Source organism: Bufo bufo, chromosome 2 (genome assembly GCF_905171765.1).
Source record: "Bufo bufo chromosome 2, aBufBuf1.1, whole genome shotgun sequence".
NCBI classification, from domain to species: domain Eukaryota; kingdom Metazoa; phylum Chordata; class Amphibia; order Anura; family Bufonidae; genus Bufo; species Bufo bufo.
Genome location: NC_053390.1, coordinates 786,210,856 through 786,223,723, shown reverse-complemented (window position 1 = coordinate 786,223,723; position 12,868 = coordinate 786,210,856). Strand labels below are relative to the sequence as shown.

The following is a 12,868-nucleotide window of genomic DNA, read 5'->3' as shown; positions in this document are numbered from 1 at the left end:
ATCAATGTGCATCCTCTAGATTAGGAGCTGCTCCCCTCTGGCTAATAAAACAAAGCCCCAGTTGGTGGGTTCCCTATAGTTCATCTACATTCCCAATTCATTCAAGCACTTACATTTAGGGGGGGAAAAAGTATAGACACCCCTTAAAGGAAATGTGTCATCAGAAAATGACCTCCTGCTTAAAACAGATTTTTATTTTAAATTTTTTTTTTAGAATATTTACATAGTAACATAGTAACATAGTACATAAGGCCGAAAAAAGACATTTGTCCATCCAGTTCGGCCTGTTATCCTGCAAGTTGATCCAGAGGAAGGCAAAAAACCCTGTGAGGTAGAAGCCAATTTTCTCCACTTTAGGGGAATAAAAAATTCCTTCCCGACTCCAATCAGGCAATCAGAATAACTCCCTGGATCAACGACCCCTCTCTAGTAGCTATAGCCTGTAATATTATTAAGCTCCAGAAATACGTCCAGGCCCCTCTTGAATTCCTTTATTGTACTCACCATCACCACCTCCTCAGGCAGAGAGCTCCATAGTCTCACTGCTCTTACCGTAAAGAATCTGGTGGTTATTTTTAATTTTCCATGTCAATATCTATATTTGACTAAAAACCACATGACCTGCAGTTTTCGCACTGGCCACTAATAGGCGCCACTTCTTGGTCTGTACAGATCACTTTACTGCTGTTATCGCCTTATCATTGCAGCCTCATTATATCACCTCTGGGTACAGACAACACAGGATCCACCATTCACAATAGATGATATCACAGCTTATCAGCTACCTCCTGACCTCTGCACAGGTCACAGAGCATGCCCAGAAAACGCTCCCATAGAAGTCAATGAAGACTCCTCCTGACCATTGTGTCTATGGACCATGGGGCTGCCGTAAAGCAATTTTATTTTTTTCAATAGTCTGTAAATGCTGTTATGAACATCTCAGGCAGCCCCCATGATCATGCTCAGGAAATAGAATAAAGAATTCTGCAATCAGAAAATCCGTGTTAGTATTTGGTTTTAACTGGCAGATAAAAATTTAGGTGACACATTTCCTTTAAAGCTGGGTTAATCTGCTTGTGATCACTTTATATTAAATGTAATGTAATGTAATGTAATGTTACTCAATAACTAATGAAAATGTCTATTTTTTTTAAAGGTCCTGGTTGTATGGGATAAAATGGAATCAAAATTAAGAAACTACAGAGTTTTTGAAAAGGTTTGTTGACTTTTTTACATTTTCAGAGAAGAAAATACATGTTTTCTCAATAAAGTTTATAATTGAATTTAACAACTAGGAACAACTAAACAGTAGAAAAAAACAGGGAAAGAGTCGGGGAAAAAAGTTGGGAGGGTGTAAGAAAAGAGGAATATCCATAGCAGTCCAGATAATACACCAAATCAGGACAGAAGTTATCACTTACCAGTAAGTACAAGGACAGGAATAATAGCATTCAGCAAGTATAGGTCTAGGAAGGGTACGTAAGTCCAGAATATCGACAAAGCAACAATTGTAAAACCAAAGGTCCAACCTTAAGAAAAAAGGGAACCAGAACCAATTGAATTTGAAATCTGTAAAAGACTAGGTGTAGTCTGCGCTATCAAGTGCCCCGGGACTGGAGAGGTCTCCAAAGATCACAGTCCAACAGAGGGTCATGGCATGCTATGACTAAGATCTTATGATCAAAACGCTTAAGCAAAGGTATTATTGAGGCTGTATCCATGTTGATGTTTTGAAATAAAGTATAGAAGTTTTTATACCACTCATAGGAGTGCTGGATATTCCTTTCTTCATGTCTGAAACTCTCTGTTGAGGTCTACACATCCAACTGCTCTGCCTCATAATTATTATGACATAATATGATATTAATGTATGTCTCTGTTCTCTTGACTAATGTTATTGTGATATATATATATATATATATATATATATATATATATACTCTCTCATTATAGGACTCCAGCGTTTACCTCGAGTCAGAAAACTTATTTACAGACCTTGCTACTTTGGTTGAACACTACTACGGGAATACATTGCCCAGTCATGACAGACTAGTTCTTAAATATGCCTATGGTAGCCCAAGTATCTCCAGGTGACAAAATTGGAGAATGCTAGATACAACCTTGGATGTATCATAATGACATTAAAGTCTATGGACATGCTTTGGGATTCACTAAGGCACGTGGAAGGACACCTCATAGTGCATGGGTACCAGCAGGATCCCCTGTCCAGCTTCAAGGAGTACAGGTGGTCAATGACTTAACTGTGAACGTATGTTCCTAAGGCGTTTGATTCGACCTAATAATAGCAACTCCTTGCTGTGTATGTGTTACATCCTTCCTGTGGGAATTAAAGACAAGTACAAGTAATGGAGGAATCCATAAAGAGGATTCTGAAAAGATGATGTCCGCTCCGAAGACATGAAGAAGTGATAAATGTGTAATGGGTTATAGACAGTCAACTAATATTCATTATATATATACTGCCTCTATGCAATCAAGTCATTCATTTTGCCAGTGAACACGTTTTCATAAGAAAACAGGATTCATGGAGAATACCTGGAAGATTTCGCCCTAATATATTGGTTCTATAAGTCAGTCCTGAAATGCGTGAGGATATTTTGTGGATGTTTTCAAGAATCAGTTACATTGGTGAAAACTAAAAGACTATGTTACTATCGTTACTATTGCTCCAACAATGCACATTAACAAAATGGTGCCGGTAATTTGGGTTAAAAAAAATCCCGCCGTTTTGTGCATACAGCTATTTTACTGTGTCCCCATGGTTACAGACTACAAACAAGTCCTGGGTGTAGTCTGATCCTGCAGACGTGTGTTACTGTTTTGCATCTGTGGAGTATCGCATGATCACAGGGTCAGATTATACACAGAGTTTGTAATCATGGAGACATATAGGTTGGGCCAGAAGCTGTGAATACAAAACTGTTGTATTTTAACTTTTTTAACCAAGATTATTTTCCCCCTTTTTTTATAAGTGCATTTGAGAAAATAAAATGGTTGCAATAGTGTGCATATCCTTCAATAAATGTATCCTATTTTATAAATAAAGTGTTTTGCATTGACATCTAAAATAATAACTATTTTAAAGGGTTTGTCCAGCCTTTTGCTTAATGAAAAAGATTGTGCATTCTTCAGAAATCCTAGGTGTCTGCTCTTTGCCTTCTGTATCGCCTGGGACTGTTTGATGCACACGTATAAGGAAACTGGTGAGGCAGAGGGGCCCATACTAAGCTTTGCTAAGCCCAAGCATAGGCCATCCCTTAGTAAAGGCTGGACAACTTCTAAAAAAGCATAGCATCCATTATAGTCCATACACAACCCTACACAAAGACGACAGATTCTATTGCAACATATAGGTCAGTGGTGGCAAACCATTTAGAGTCCGAGTGCCTAAGCTGCGACCCAAAACCCACTTATTTATCGCAAAGTGCCAACACGGCAAATTACCCTGAATACTACAGTCCAATATAGTACATCTTCCATGTACTTTATCATTTAGCTATAACAGCCTGCCTACATTCACTGCGCTACCTGTGTCGTTCATAGTGCGTCCTGCGCTGATAAATGGCAGGAAAAGTCTAAGGCATATTGGTACACCATAGACTTTTTCCAGGGCGTGCATGCCCACAGAGAGGGCTCTGAGTGCCGCCTCTGGCACGCTTGCCATAGGTTCGCCACCACTGATATAGGTTATGTAATTTGGCATATAAACAGTATGTCCTGAAAGTGTTACAGAATATAGATTGGGGTATTTTTTACCGATCCACTTACTTTTTACTTTACTTACCTAGATTTGCAATAGCTACACACGTTCTTCACATGACACAGGGATGTTCGAAGGTTGATAATAGTTGTATTACTAAGGTATATTGTACACTACAGAAAGATGACCTGTGTTGATGTATGTTTTGTGTAAATTATGTAATGTTCTACTATTTTAAATTTAAAATATTTCACATGCTAATTTGTGTTGTCTTGGAGTTGTTTTTAAATAGCCTATATGATTTTCTTATATTAAACCATTTTCTGTATTTTCTTATGTGTAGTGTATAAAAGTGGTGGTTTACACCACACACCAACAGGGTACAATACACGTTCTTCTGCAACAATAACCGCTGTCTGGGTGTAAGGCCTCATGCACACGACAGTATTTTTTCATGGTCCGCAAAACTGGGTTCCGTTGGTCCGTGATCCGTGACCGTTTTTTCTTCCGTGGGTCTTCCTTGATTTTTGGAGGATCCACGGACATGAAAAGTGAAAAAAAAAAACTAAGTCAAGTTTGCATTGAAAATTATAGGAAAAACGGACACGGATCACGGACGCGGATGACTATCTTGTGTGCATCCGTGATTTTTCATGGACCCATTGACTTGAATGGGTCCGCAAACCGTTGACCGTGAAAAAAATAGGACAGGTTATATTTTTTTGACGGGCAGGAAACACGGGTCACGTGCGCGGGTGACAAAACGGTGCAGTAGCCGAGTTTTCAACGGACCCATTGAAAGTCAATGGGACCGCAGAAAAACACGTTAAACGGGACAACGGCTACGGGTGCACACAACGGTCGTGTGCATGAGGCCTTATCAGCACTGGATAAGACCAAAAGATTTTTTTTTTAAATACTGCAGTTTTCACACTGGCCACCAAAGCAATGGATTGACACATCCTGTTTTCTGCAGCTCATTTGCAAGCTTTGCTGTACAGACTGGGACTGAGTAAGCAGAGTCATCTGATCATTAGAGGGTGGGCCAATTAATGACAACTCTATTGTACTTCTGGAGGCTTTGGTAAGACAGGATAGTAACACTAGATACTATATATACAGATTAGGCTCTCTAGGCATCTTCCCTGTCACAATCCGGTCACCCATTACCTCCCAATTATTTCAGCTGACATAAAGCACAGATACTCTGCCACACTGTCTATATAGACAGAACAGGGAGGAATTATGTATCCACAGTGTGTCTGTTACAAAAATAACAAATATACAAATAAAAATATTTGTCTTCTATATACTCACATCTAATTACTGAAGATAAAATCAAATGCATGAGACATTCCCTTTAAATAATTTTGAAAAAACTCTGTGGAGCTATCTATGCATCCTGTCCCTATTGCAAACTCAATGTTGGGTAAAGTATCATGGCCGTTAATGTAATACAGCAAAGCCATCCATACACAAGCTATCTCTCCTGCCTATCTCATGCACATAAACGTATGTATATTTAGTGGGGAGAGGGGAGAAAGACACTTCTGGCAGACCCTTATCTCAGAGGAGAACAAAAGAATTTGGTGAAAATATTCATTTTGCCGGATCCTTCTCTCCCTCAACCTCATCTTTCCATCGGTTTTGGTTGATGAAAGACTAATGTGTATGGGGCCCTTAATACTCAATAGAAGACAGAAGCCCTTTTCCGAGCCAAACCATGTACCCGCTCGCCTCTTCGTGTGGACTCTCTCAAAGGGGCGTAGCTAAAAGCTCATGGGCCTGATATAAGATGTCATACAGAGCTCCCAGAAACTATTGAAAGAACTGATAACTTTTTGACTCAAAATGACTAATTTTGTCTTTAACGTGGCCTTAAAAATACCTACAGCAGTAGTATCCAACCTGCGGCTCCCCAGCCATTACAAAACTATGCCTTCCAGCATGCCCAGCATCCATGAGACCGAGATCACATCAGAGTAGCATGCCATGTATAATGGAGGATGGCTTCTGTCAAGTGAGTCACTGCAACAGGCCATTTACTCATATAAGGAAATGCTTTATAATCACTAGTGTGGGGATTCGCTCTGGTAGGCAGGTTAGAGGACGCAGTATAGAGGCAATCACAAAGTCTTTAATTTAAACAGTTCGGTGTTTATTCACACAGAAGGCAAAACAAAATAACAGTTCACAGTCTTGGTGTTTGTTCACACCATGGAAAGTCCACAGAACACAAACATTCACCTTGTTAGCAGTTTTTCATCAGCGGTCCCCAGCAGGCTTTAGGGGCCCGTTTTCCAGCATGCGGCTCTCAGCCCTTTTGCACGGCACACATCTTCAGATCCAAAAACCAGAGACTCCACAGCTTCACTGTGAGATGGAGGATAATCCACACCACCTGATTAATGCTGACTGCTTTTTATAAGCCTCCCAAGACCCGGTCTGAATGTGGGGAGTAGCCACCCACCCAGCACTTTGGCTACTCCCAGTAAAAGCCGCCCCGGATCGGCTTTACAGCCATACTAAACAGCTGAAGTGTCAGACTGCAAAGCAATAATGACACTTCAGGAAAAAAGGCCAGGAACCTCAGTGAAACGTACCGACCATAAATTATGGCCCCTTGTTCCTTCCTACACTAGTAATCAATTTTGGACTGGGCTGTCTAGGGCCCACCAGTAAAATTTATTTTGGGGGCCCACCGTACGGATACATTTAAATATTAACTGCTCACACAGCAGCAAGATGCTACCAGATGATTGAATATAGGGGGCCCTACAGCAACTTTGACAAGGTAGGTCCTGGGGAGAAGAAGACATTGGCAGCTTTGCTCTATGCCAAGAAGTCATCTCTGTTCTGATCGTGTCTATAATAATAAACTGGTTGAGGTGCTGTACACTGAATATATGTATGTAGTGTAGTAATTCTACTGTGTTATGTTCCACTTGTGCAGAGGATGGGAGACTAGGGGCCCACCGGGGGATTCACCTGTACCCCTGTGGGCCAGTCCGAGCCTGCTAGTAATCATTGCCAGCATTTATTATGGAGGCTGGGTCAAATGATATGTATTATCAGCAATACACAGAAGGTATGGAGTGGAATTTCCACTGCGGATGTTTTGAGGACTTTAGGCTACCTGCACACGTCAAATCTCACACCACATGTGAGACTGAGCGTGTATCTGCATCTCCATCAGACAGCGTTCCCGAGCAGTAGCAGAATATACTGCAAAAGACGCACACTGGATTACGGTATCTAACACCTGGGGGACATAGGAGCTGTCACTTCGGAGGGGCATTCTCCCCCCCCCCTTCCCCTATATACCATATGTTCATCAACTGTATAGTCCGGTATTATTCCATATCATCTGCTGCTAAATACTAAAGGACTGTCAGTATTAGGGCCGGTTCACACAAATTCACAGATTTTGAAAAACACGCTTAAAATATCAGCGCGAAATCCACGTGTTTTTTTTTTTTTTGCGCGTAAATACACGTGTGGTGCTTGATGCGGTTTTTTGAGGCGTCTTTTTTTAACCAAAGGGTGTCCACTTCAATACAAAGCTAAATTTTTAGCTTGAAGTATTTGGAGCAGATTTGTGCAGGAAACAAACAAAAAACACATGGACTTTCATGGAGCTGTTTTTTTCTGCTTTCCATTCATTTCAATGGGAGATTCAGATCAAAACACATCTGAGCCCGCCTACCAAGCGTCAAGGTGGTCTCAGGTCAGGCGGGTCCTACGCTAAACCTACCTAAGCCATTGGGCTTCTATGTTCATGAACGCAGATGCCGCACAAGCAACCAATGGGAGGAGGAGTAAGCACACCTATATGTACCACCTAATCAAGGCGCTCTATTGGATAGGAAGGGCAAAAGTGCAGAGGAGTGCTACTCCCAAGATAAAATAGGTGCGCATTCACACTTAAAGGTGCCACTCCCTCAAGCAAATACTACATAGACAAAAAAATCACAGAAAAAACTAAGATAAAAACATCCTGCACGGTATGATAAACAAATCTGAGGATGTCACTGGCCATATTATTGAAGAAAATCACAGAAATAAGATAATAATGCACTTTGTCCATATATAATGCTTCCATCTACTTTACTAAGTGCATTATTATCTTATTTCTGTGATTTTCTTCAATAATATGGCCAGTGACATCCTCAGATTTGTATATCATACCGTGCAGGATGTTTTTATCTTAGTTTTTTCTGTGATTTTATTTGTCAATGGGAGATTCAGCCCTGCTTCTGCCCCCAACATAGGGCACGCTACTTCTTTTTTACATGCTTTTTTACACGTGTAAAAAAAGAAGCAAGTGGTGCTTCTCATTGAGATAAATGGGAGGCTGTTTTGAAGCGTTTTTGGAGCCGATTTTGGGACAGAAACGCTCCAAAATCAGTGCCAAAAAACTCAGTGTGAACTGGCCTTTATACTCTTACATTGAACTATCAGGAATGTGATACAATGCCTCATCATTGATCTACTTGCCTATAAATATTTGAAGCGGTGGGAGTATCCCCCTAAGTCTTGGTATCTGGAGGAACTACCAATATATTAATTATTGGGGATACTGGAGCATCTCCAGTAAGGCATCTGTGTGTTGGTTGGGAGACAATTGTCTATTGGGACAGTCGGCATCCATTTTGTGAGCTCCTAATATCAGACCACCCACCTGGGACTGCTTATCTGTGGAGCATTTCTTTGTCTGGTTTATGTCTAGCATCAATTTGAACTATGTTTATAATGTGTCCGCCATGTTTATTATATGTCTATTGTGGTGGCATCGTCCCCTGAGGACCACTTCAATGGGGAAAACATGCTGGGACACCTGGAGGGGGAGCTTTACTCTTCCGCAACTCCTTCCTTAGAGGATGTTATCTTGCGGACCAGTGTAGAGCCCCCTAACAGGATCCTTTTGTATTATACAGTGGGGCAAAAAAGTATTTAGTCAGCCACCAATTGTGCAAGTTCTCCCACTTAAAAAGATGAGAGAGGCCTGTAATTTTCATAATAGGTATACCTCAAGTATGAAAGACAGATTGAGAAAAAATAAATCCAGAAAATCACATTGTCTGATTTTTTTAAGAATTTATTTGCAAATTATGGTGAAAAATAAGTATTTGGTCAATAACAAAAGTTCATCTCAATACTTTGTTATATACCCTTTGTTGGCAATGACAGAGGTCAAACATTTTCTGTAAGTCTTCACAAGGTTTTCACACACTGTTGCTGGTATTTTGGCCCATTCCTCCATGCAGATCTCCTCTAGAGCAGTGATGTTTTGGGGCTGTCGCTGGGCAACACAGACTTTCAACTCCCTCCAAAGGTTTTCTATGATTTGAGATCTGGAGACTGGCTAGGCCACTCCAGGACCTTGAAATGCTTCTTACGAAGCCACTCCTTCGTTGCCCGGGTGGTGTGTTTGGGATCATTGGCATGCTGAAAGACCCAGCCACATTTCATCTTCAATGCCCTTGCTGATGAAAGGAGGCTTTCACTCAAAATCTCACGATACATGGCCCCATTCATTCTTTCCTTTACACGGATCAGTCATCCTGGTCCCTTTGCAGAAAAACAGCCCTAAAGCATGATGTTTCCACCCCCATGCTTCACAAAACGCATGGTGTTCTTTGGATGCAACTCAGCATTCTTTCTCCTCCAAACACGACGAGTTGAGTTTTTACCAAAAGGTTCTACTTTGGTTTCATTTGACCATATGACATTCTCCCAATCCTCTTCTGGATCATCCATAAGCTCTCTAGCCCGGACATGTACTGGCTTAAGCAGGGGAACACGTCTGGCAATGCATGATTTGAGTCCCTGGCGGTGTAGTGTGTTACTGATGGTAGCCTTTGTTACTTTGATCCCAGCTCTCTGCAGGTCATTCACTAGGTTCCCCCGTGTGGTTCTCGGATTTTTGGTCACCGCTCTTGTGATCATTTTGACCCCACGGGGTGAGATCTTGCGTGGAGCCCCAGATCGAGGGAGATTATCAGTGGTCTTGTATGTCTTCCATTTTCTAATAATTGCTCCCACAGTTGATTTCTTCACACCAAGCTGCTTGCCTATTGCAGATTCAGTCTTCCCAGCCTGGTGCAGGTCTACAATTTTGTTTCTGGTGTCCTTCAACAGCTCTTTGGTCTTGGCCATAGTGGAGTTTGGAGTGTGACTGTTTGAGGTTGTAGACAGGTGTCTTTTATACTGATAACAAGTTCAAACAGGTGCCATTAATACAGGTAACGAGTGGAGGACAGAGGAGCCTCTTAAAGAAGAAGTTACAGGTCTGTGAGAGCCAGAAATCTTGCTTGTTTGTAGGTGACCAAATACTTATTTTACCGAGGAATTTACCAATTAATTCATTAGAAATCCTACAATGTGATTTCCTGTATTCTTTCCCCCCATTCTGTCTCTCATAGTTGAAGTGTACCTATGATGAAAATTACAGGCCTCTCTCATCTTTTTAAGTAGGAGAACTTGCACAATTGGTGGCTGACTAAATACTTTTTTGCCCCACTGTAAGTCTGCGCCTTATGTTGGGGATTATGGGTTATATTTATGTCCTGTGTTTGTGTATGGTCAATAACACAAGTAACACATGCAGTTTTTGGCATGGATTTGGTGCAGAAATACACAGAAATGCACATGAAAAACCTTACGGATTTTCTGTTTTCAAACCCGCACCCATGTGCAGGCAGCCTTACTGTGGATTTTACCTTGTGCATTGCAAAGGGTGAAATCCGCAGCATAAATTAACATGCTTCAGATTTAAAGTCTGTACTGCTGGTCAATTTACTCTGGAGATTTCTTTTGCTGTGTGTGGATGAGGTTTTTTTAAAATGTTCTTCACTTGACTGGTGTTGTAAAACTCTGCGTATTCGGTGCATGCAAAACTGGGGTAGCAAATCTGCAGCAATTGCACCACATGTGAACATACCCTTAGGTGCTGATATGTGTGTAACAATTCTGCATCATTTTACAGTACCGGCAATGTGGATATGATTTTTAATAAATCTCATCTTCAATCTGTAAAAAAAATCTACTGCGTAAACTGACCTGCCTTGTGGACCTCAACCTTAAATCTTTAGCGTGACAATTTCCACTACGGATTCCACCCTTTGCAACGTAGACGGTAAAATCTAAATGTCATTCATGTGGATTTTGCCGTGCATGCATTGTGGATTTTTTTGAGGATCCTCAGCCAAAATAGTTTACATCCCATGTGGCTGGACCCTGAGCTCTTGCACACTTCAGTGCCAAGTTCATAGACCCTATAAGATGGCACATAGAGTTCCCATTCACCTGTATTAAAGTGCACGGGGCACGGCAGTTGCACATATGAACATGGCACCAACACAGTTGACTTCAGCTGCCAAGTGCACATGTAACAGGTCAGCCGGTGTCATAGGTACAAATCTGCTGACAGATGCCCTTTAAACATGTTTTTTCTGATAGATATACACTCACCTAAAGAATTATTAGGAACACCATACTAATACGGTGTTGGACCCCCTTTTGCATTCAGAACTGCCTTAATTCTACGTGGCATTGATTCAACAAGGTGCTGATAGCATTCTTTAGAAATGTTGGCCCATATTGATAGGATAGCATCTTGCAGTTGATGGAGATTTGAGGGATGCACATCCAGGGCACGAAGCTCCCGTTCCACCACATCCCAAAGATGCTCTATTGGGTTGAGATCTGGTGACTCTGGGGGCCATTTTAGTACAGTGAACTCATTGTCATGTTCAAGAAACCAATTTGAAATGATTGGAGCTTTGTGACATGATGCATTATCCTGCTGGAAGTAGCCATCAGAGGATGGATACATGTTCTCATTCTGTTTACGCCAAATTCGGACTCTACCATTTGAATGTCTCAACAGAAATCGAGACTCATCAGACCAGGCAACATTTTTCTTCAACAGTCCAATTTTGGTGAGCTCGTGCAAATTGTAGCCTCTTTTTCCTATTTGTAGTGGAGATGAGTGGTACCCGGTGGGGTCTTCTGCTGTTGTAGCCCATCCGCCTCAAGGTTGTGCGTGTTGTGGCTTCACAAATGCTTTGCTGCATACCTCGGTTGTAACGAGTGGTTATTTCAGTCAACGTTGCTCTTCTATCAGCTTGAATCAGTCGGCCCATTCTCCTCTGACCTCTAGCATCCACAAGGCATTTTTGCCCACAGGACTGCCGCATACTGGATGTTTTTCCCTTTTCACACCATTCTTTGTAAACCCTAGAAATGGTTGTGCGTGAAAATCCCAGTAACTGAGCAGATTGTGAAATACTCAGACCGGCCCGTCTGGCACCAACAACCATGCCACGCTCAAAATTGCTTAAATCACCTTTCTTTCCAATTCTGACATTCAGTTTGGAGTTCAGGAGATTGTCTTGACCAGGAGCACCCCCCTAAATGCATTGAAGCAACTGCCATGTGATTGGTTGACTAGATAATTGCATTAATGAGAAATAGAACAGGTGTTCCTAATAATTCTTTAGGTGAGTGTATATGGAATAAGTGAAAAAATTTTCTCTGTGCCTGCATATAAAATCAGGAGCACAAAAGAGTTACACTCATATTATGCTACAAGCACCATATTTTAAGCTCATAACGCAGTCATGTGAATGAAGTTGGAGGCTTAGTTCAGACACAGCTTATTTTACTTGTTTGATTCATTACCAAAAATACACAGAAGTCTGGCAGATTTTGTTTGTAAAGGCAGCCAAATCCTGTATTTGTACCAGTGTAGTGCACGGCTTTCACTGCAGATTTTGTCTGCAGTATGTAAAGTCTTAGGGTAAATTCCAGTTGAATACATTACGGTTGTCTAGAGACCTCTAGTGGAGAAAATAAATATTGCAAGACAAGAAAATTCATTTTTCTTTTTAAATGATGTTACATTTCTGAAGAAAAAAAGACATACATATTATAACTTTGATATCTTAACTAGATAACAAAAATCATATTTGCAGACCTGCCTGATGATTACGATGCCTGATTCTGTGTTCTGAAAAAACGTACAAATGTGATTTTTCTGGTTAGCCAGTATGTCCAACTTAGGTTCTTTATGTGGGCAGACACTCAGGTCGAGGATAAGGTCTCACCGTCTTCCATAAAGGAAAATGGTTTTAATTAACTAAT

At 41.1% G+C, this 12,868-nt stretch overlaps 1 protein-coding gene across 3 annotated transcripts in view; it reads left to right on the top strand.

Annotated features, from left to right (window-relative positions):
- Positions 1-3,245, top strand: part of SH3BP2 (SH3 domain binding protein 2) — an 82,708-nt gene extending 79,463 nt beyond the window's left edge. For all 3 annotated transcript variants that reach the window (XM_040419198.1, XM_040419197.1, XM_040419196.1), the window contains exons 12-13: positions 1,157-1,216; positions 1,954-3,245. In XM_040419198.1, coding sequence (XP_040275132.1) covers positions 1,157-1,216; positions 1,954-2,094 — 201 coding nt within the window. In that variant the 3' untranslated portion in view covers positions 2,095-3,245. The remainder of the gene's footprint in view (positions 1-1,156; positions 1,217-1,953) is intronic.
- The last annotated feature ends 9,623 nt before the right edge of the window (positions 3,246-12,868 follow it).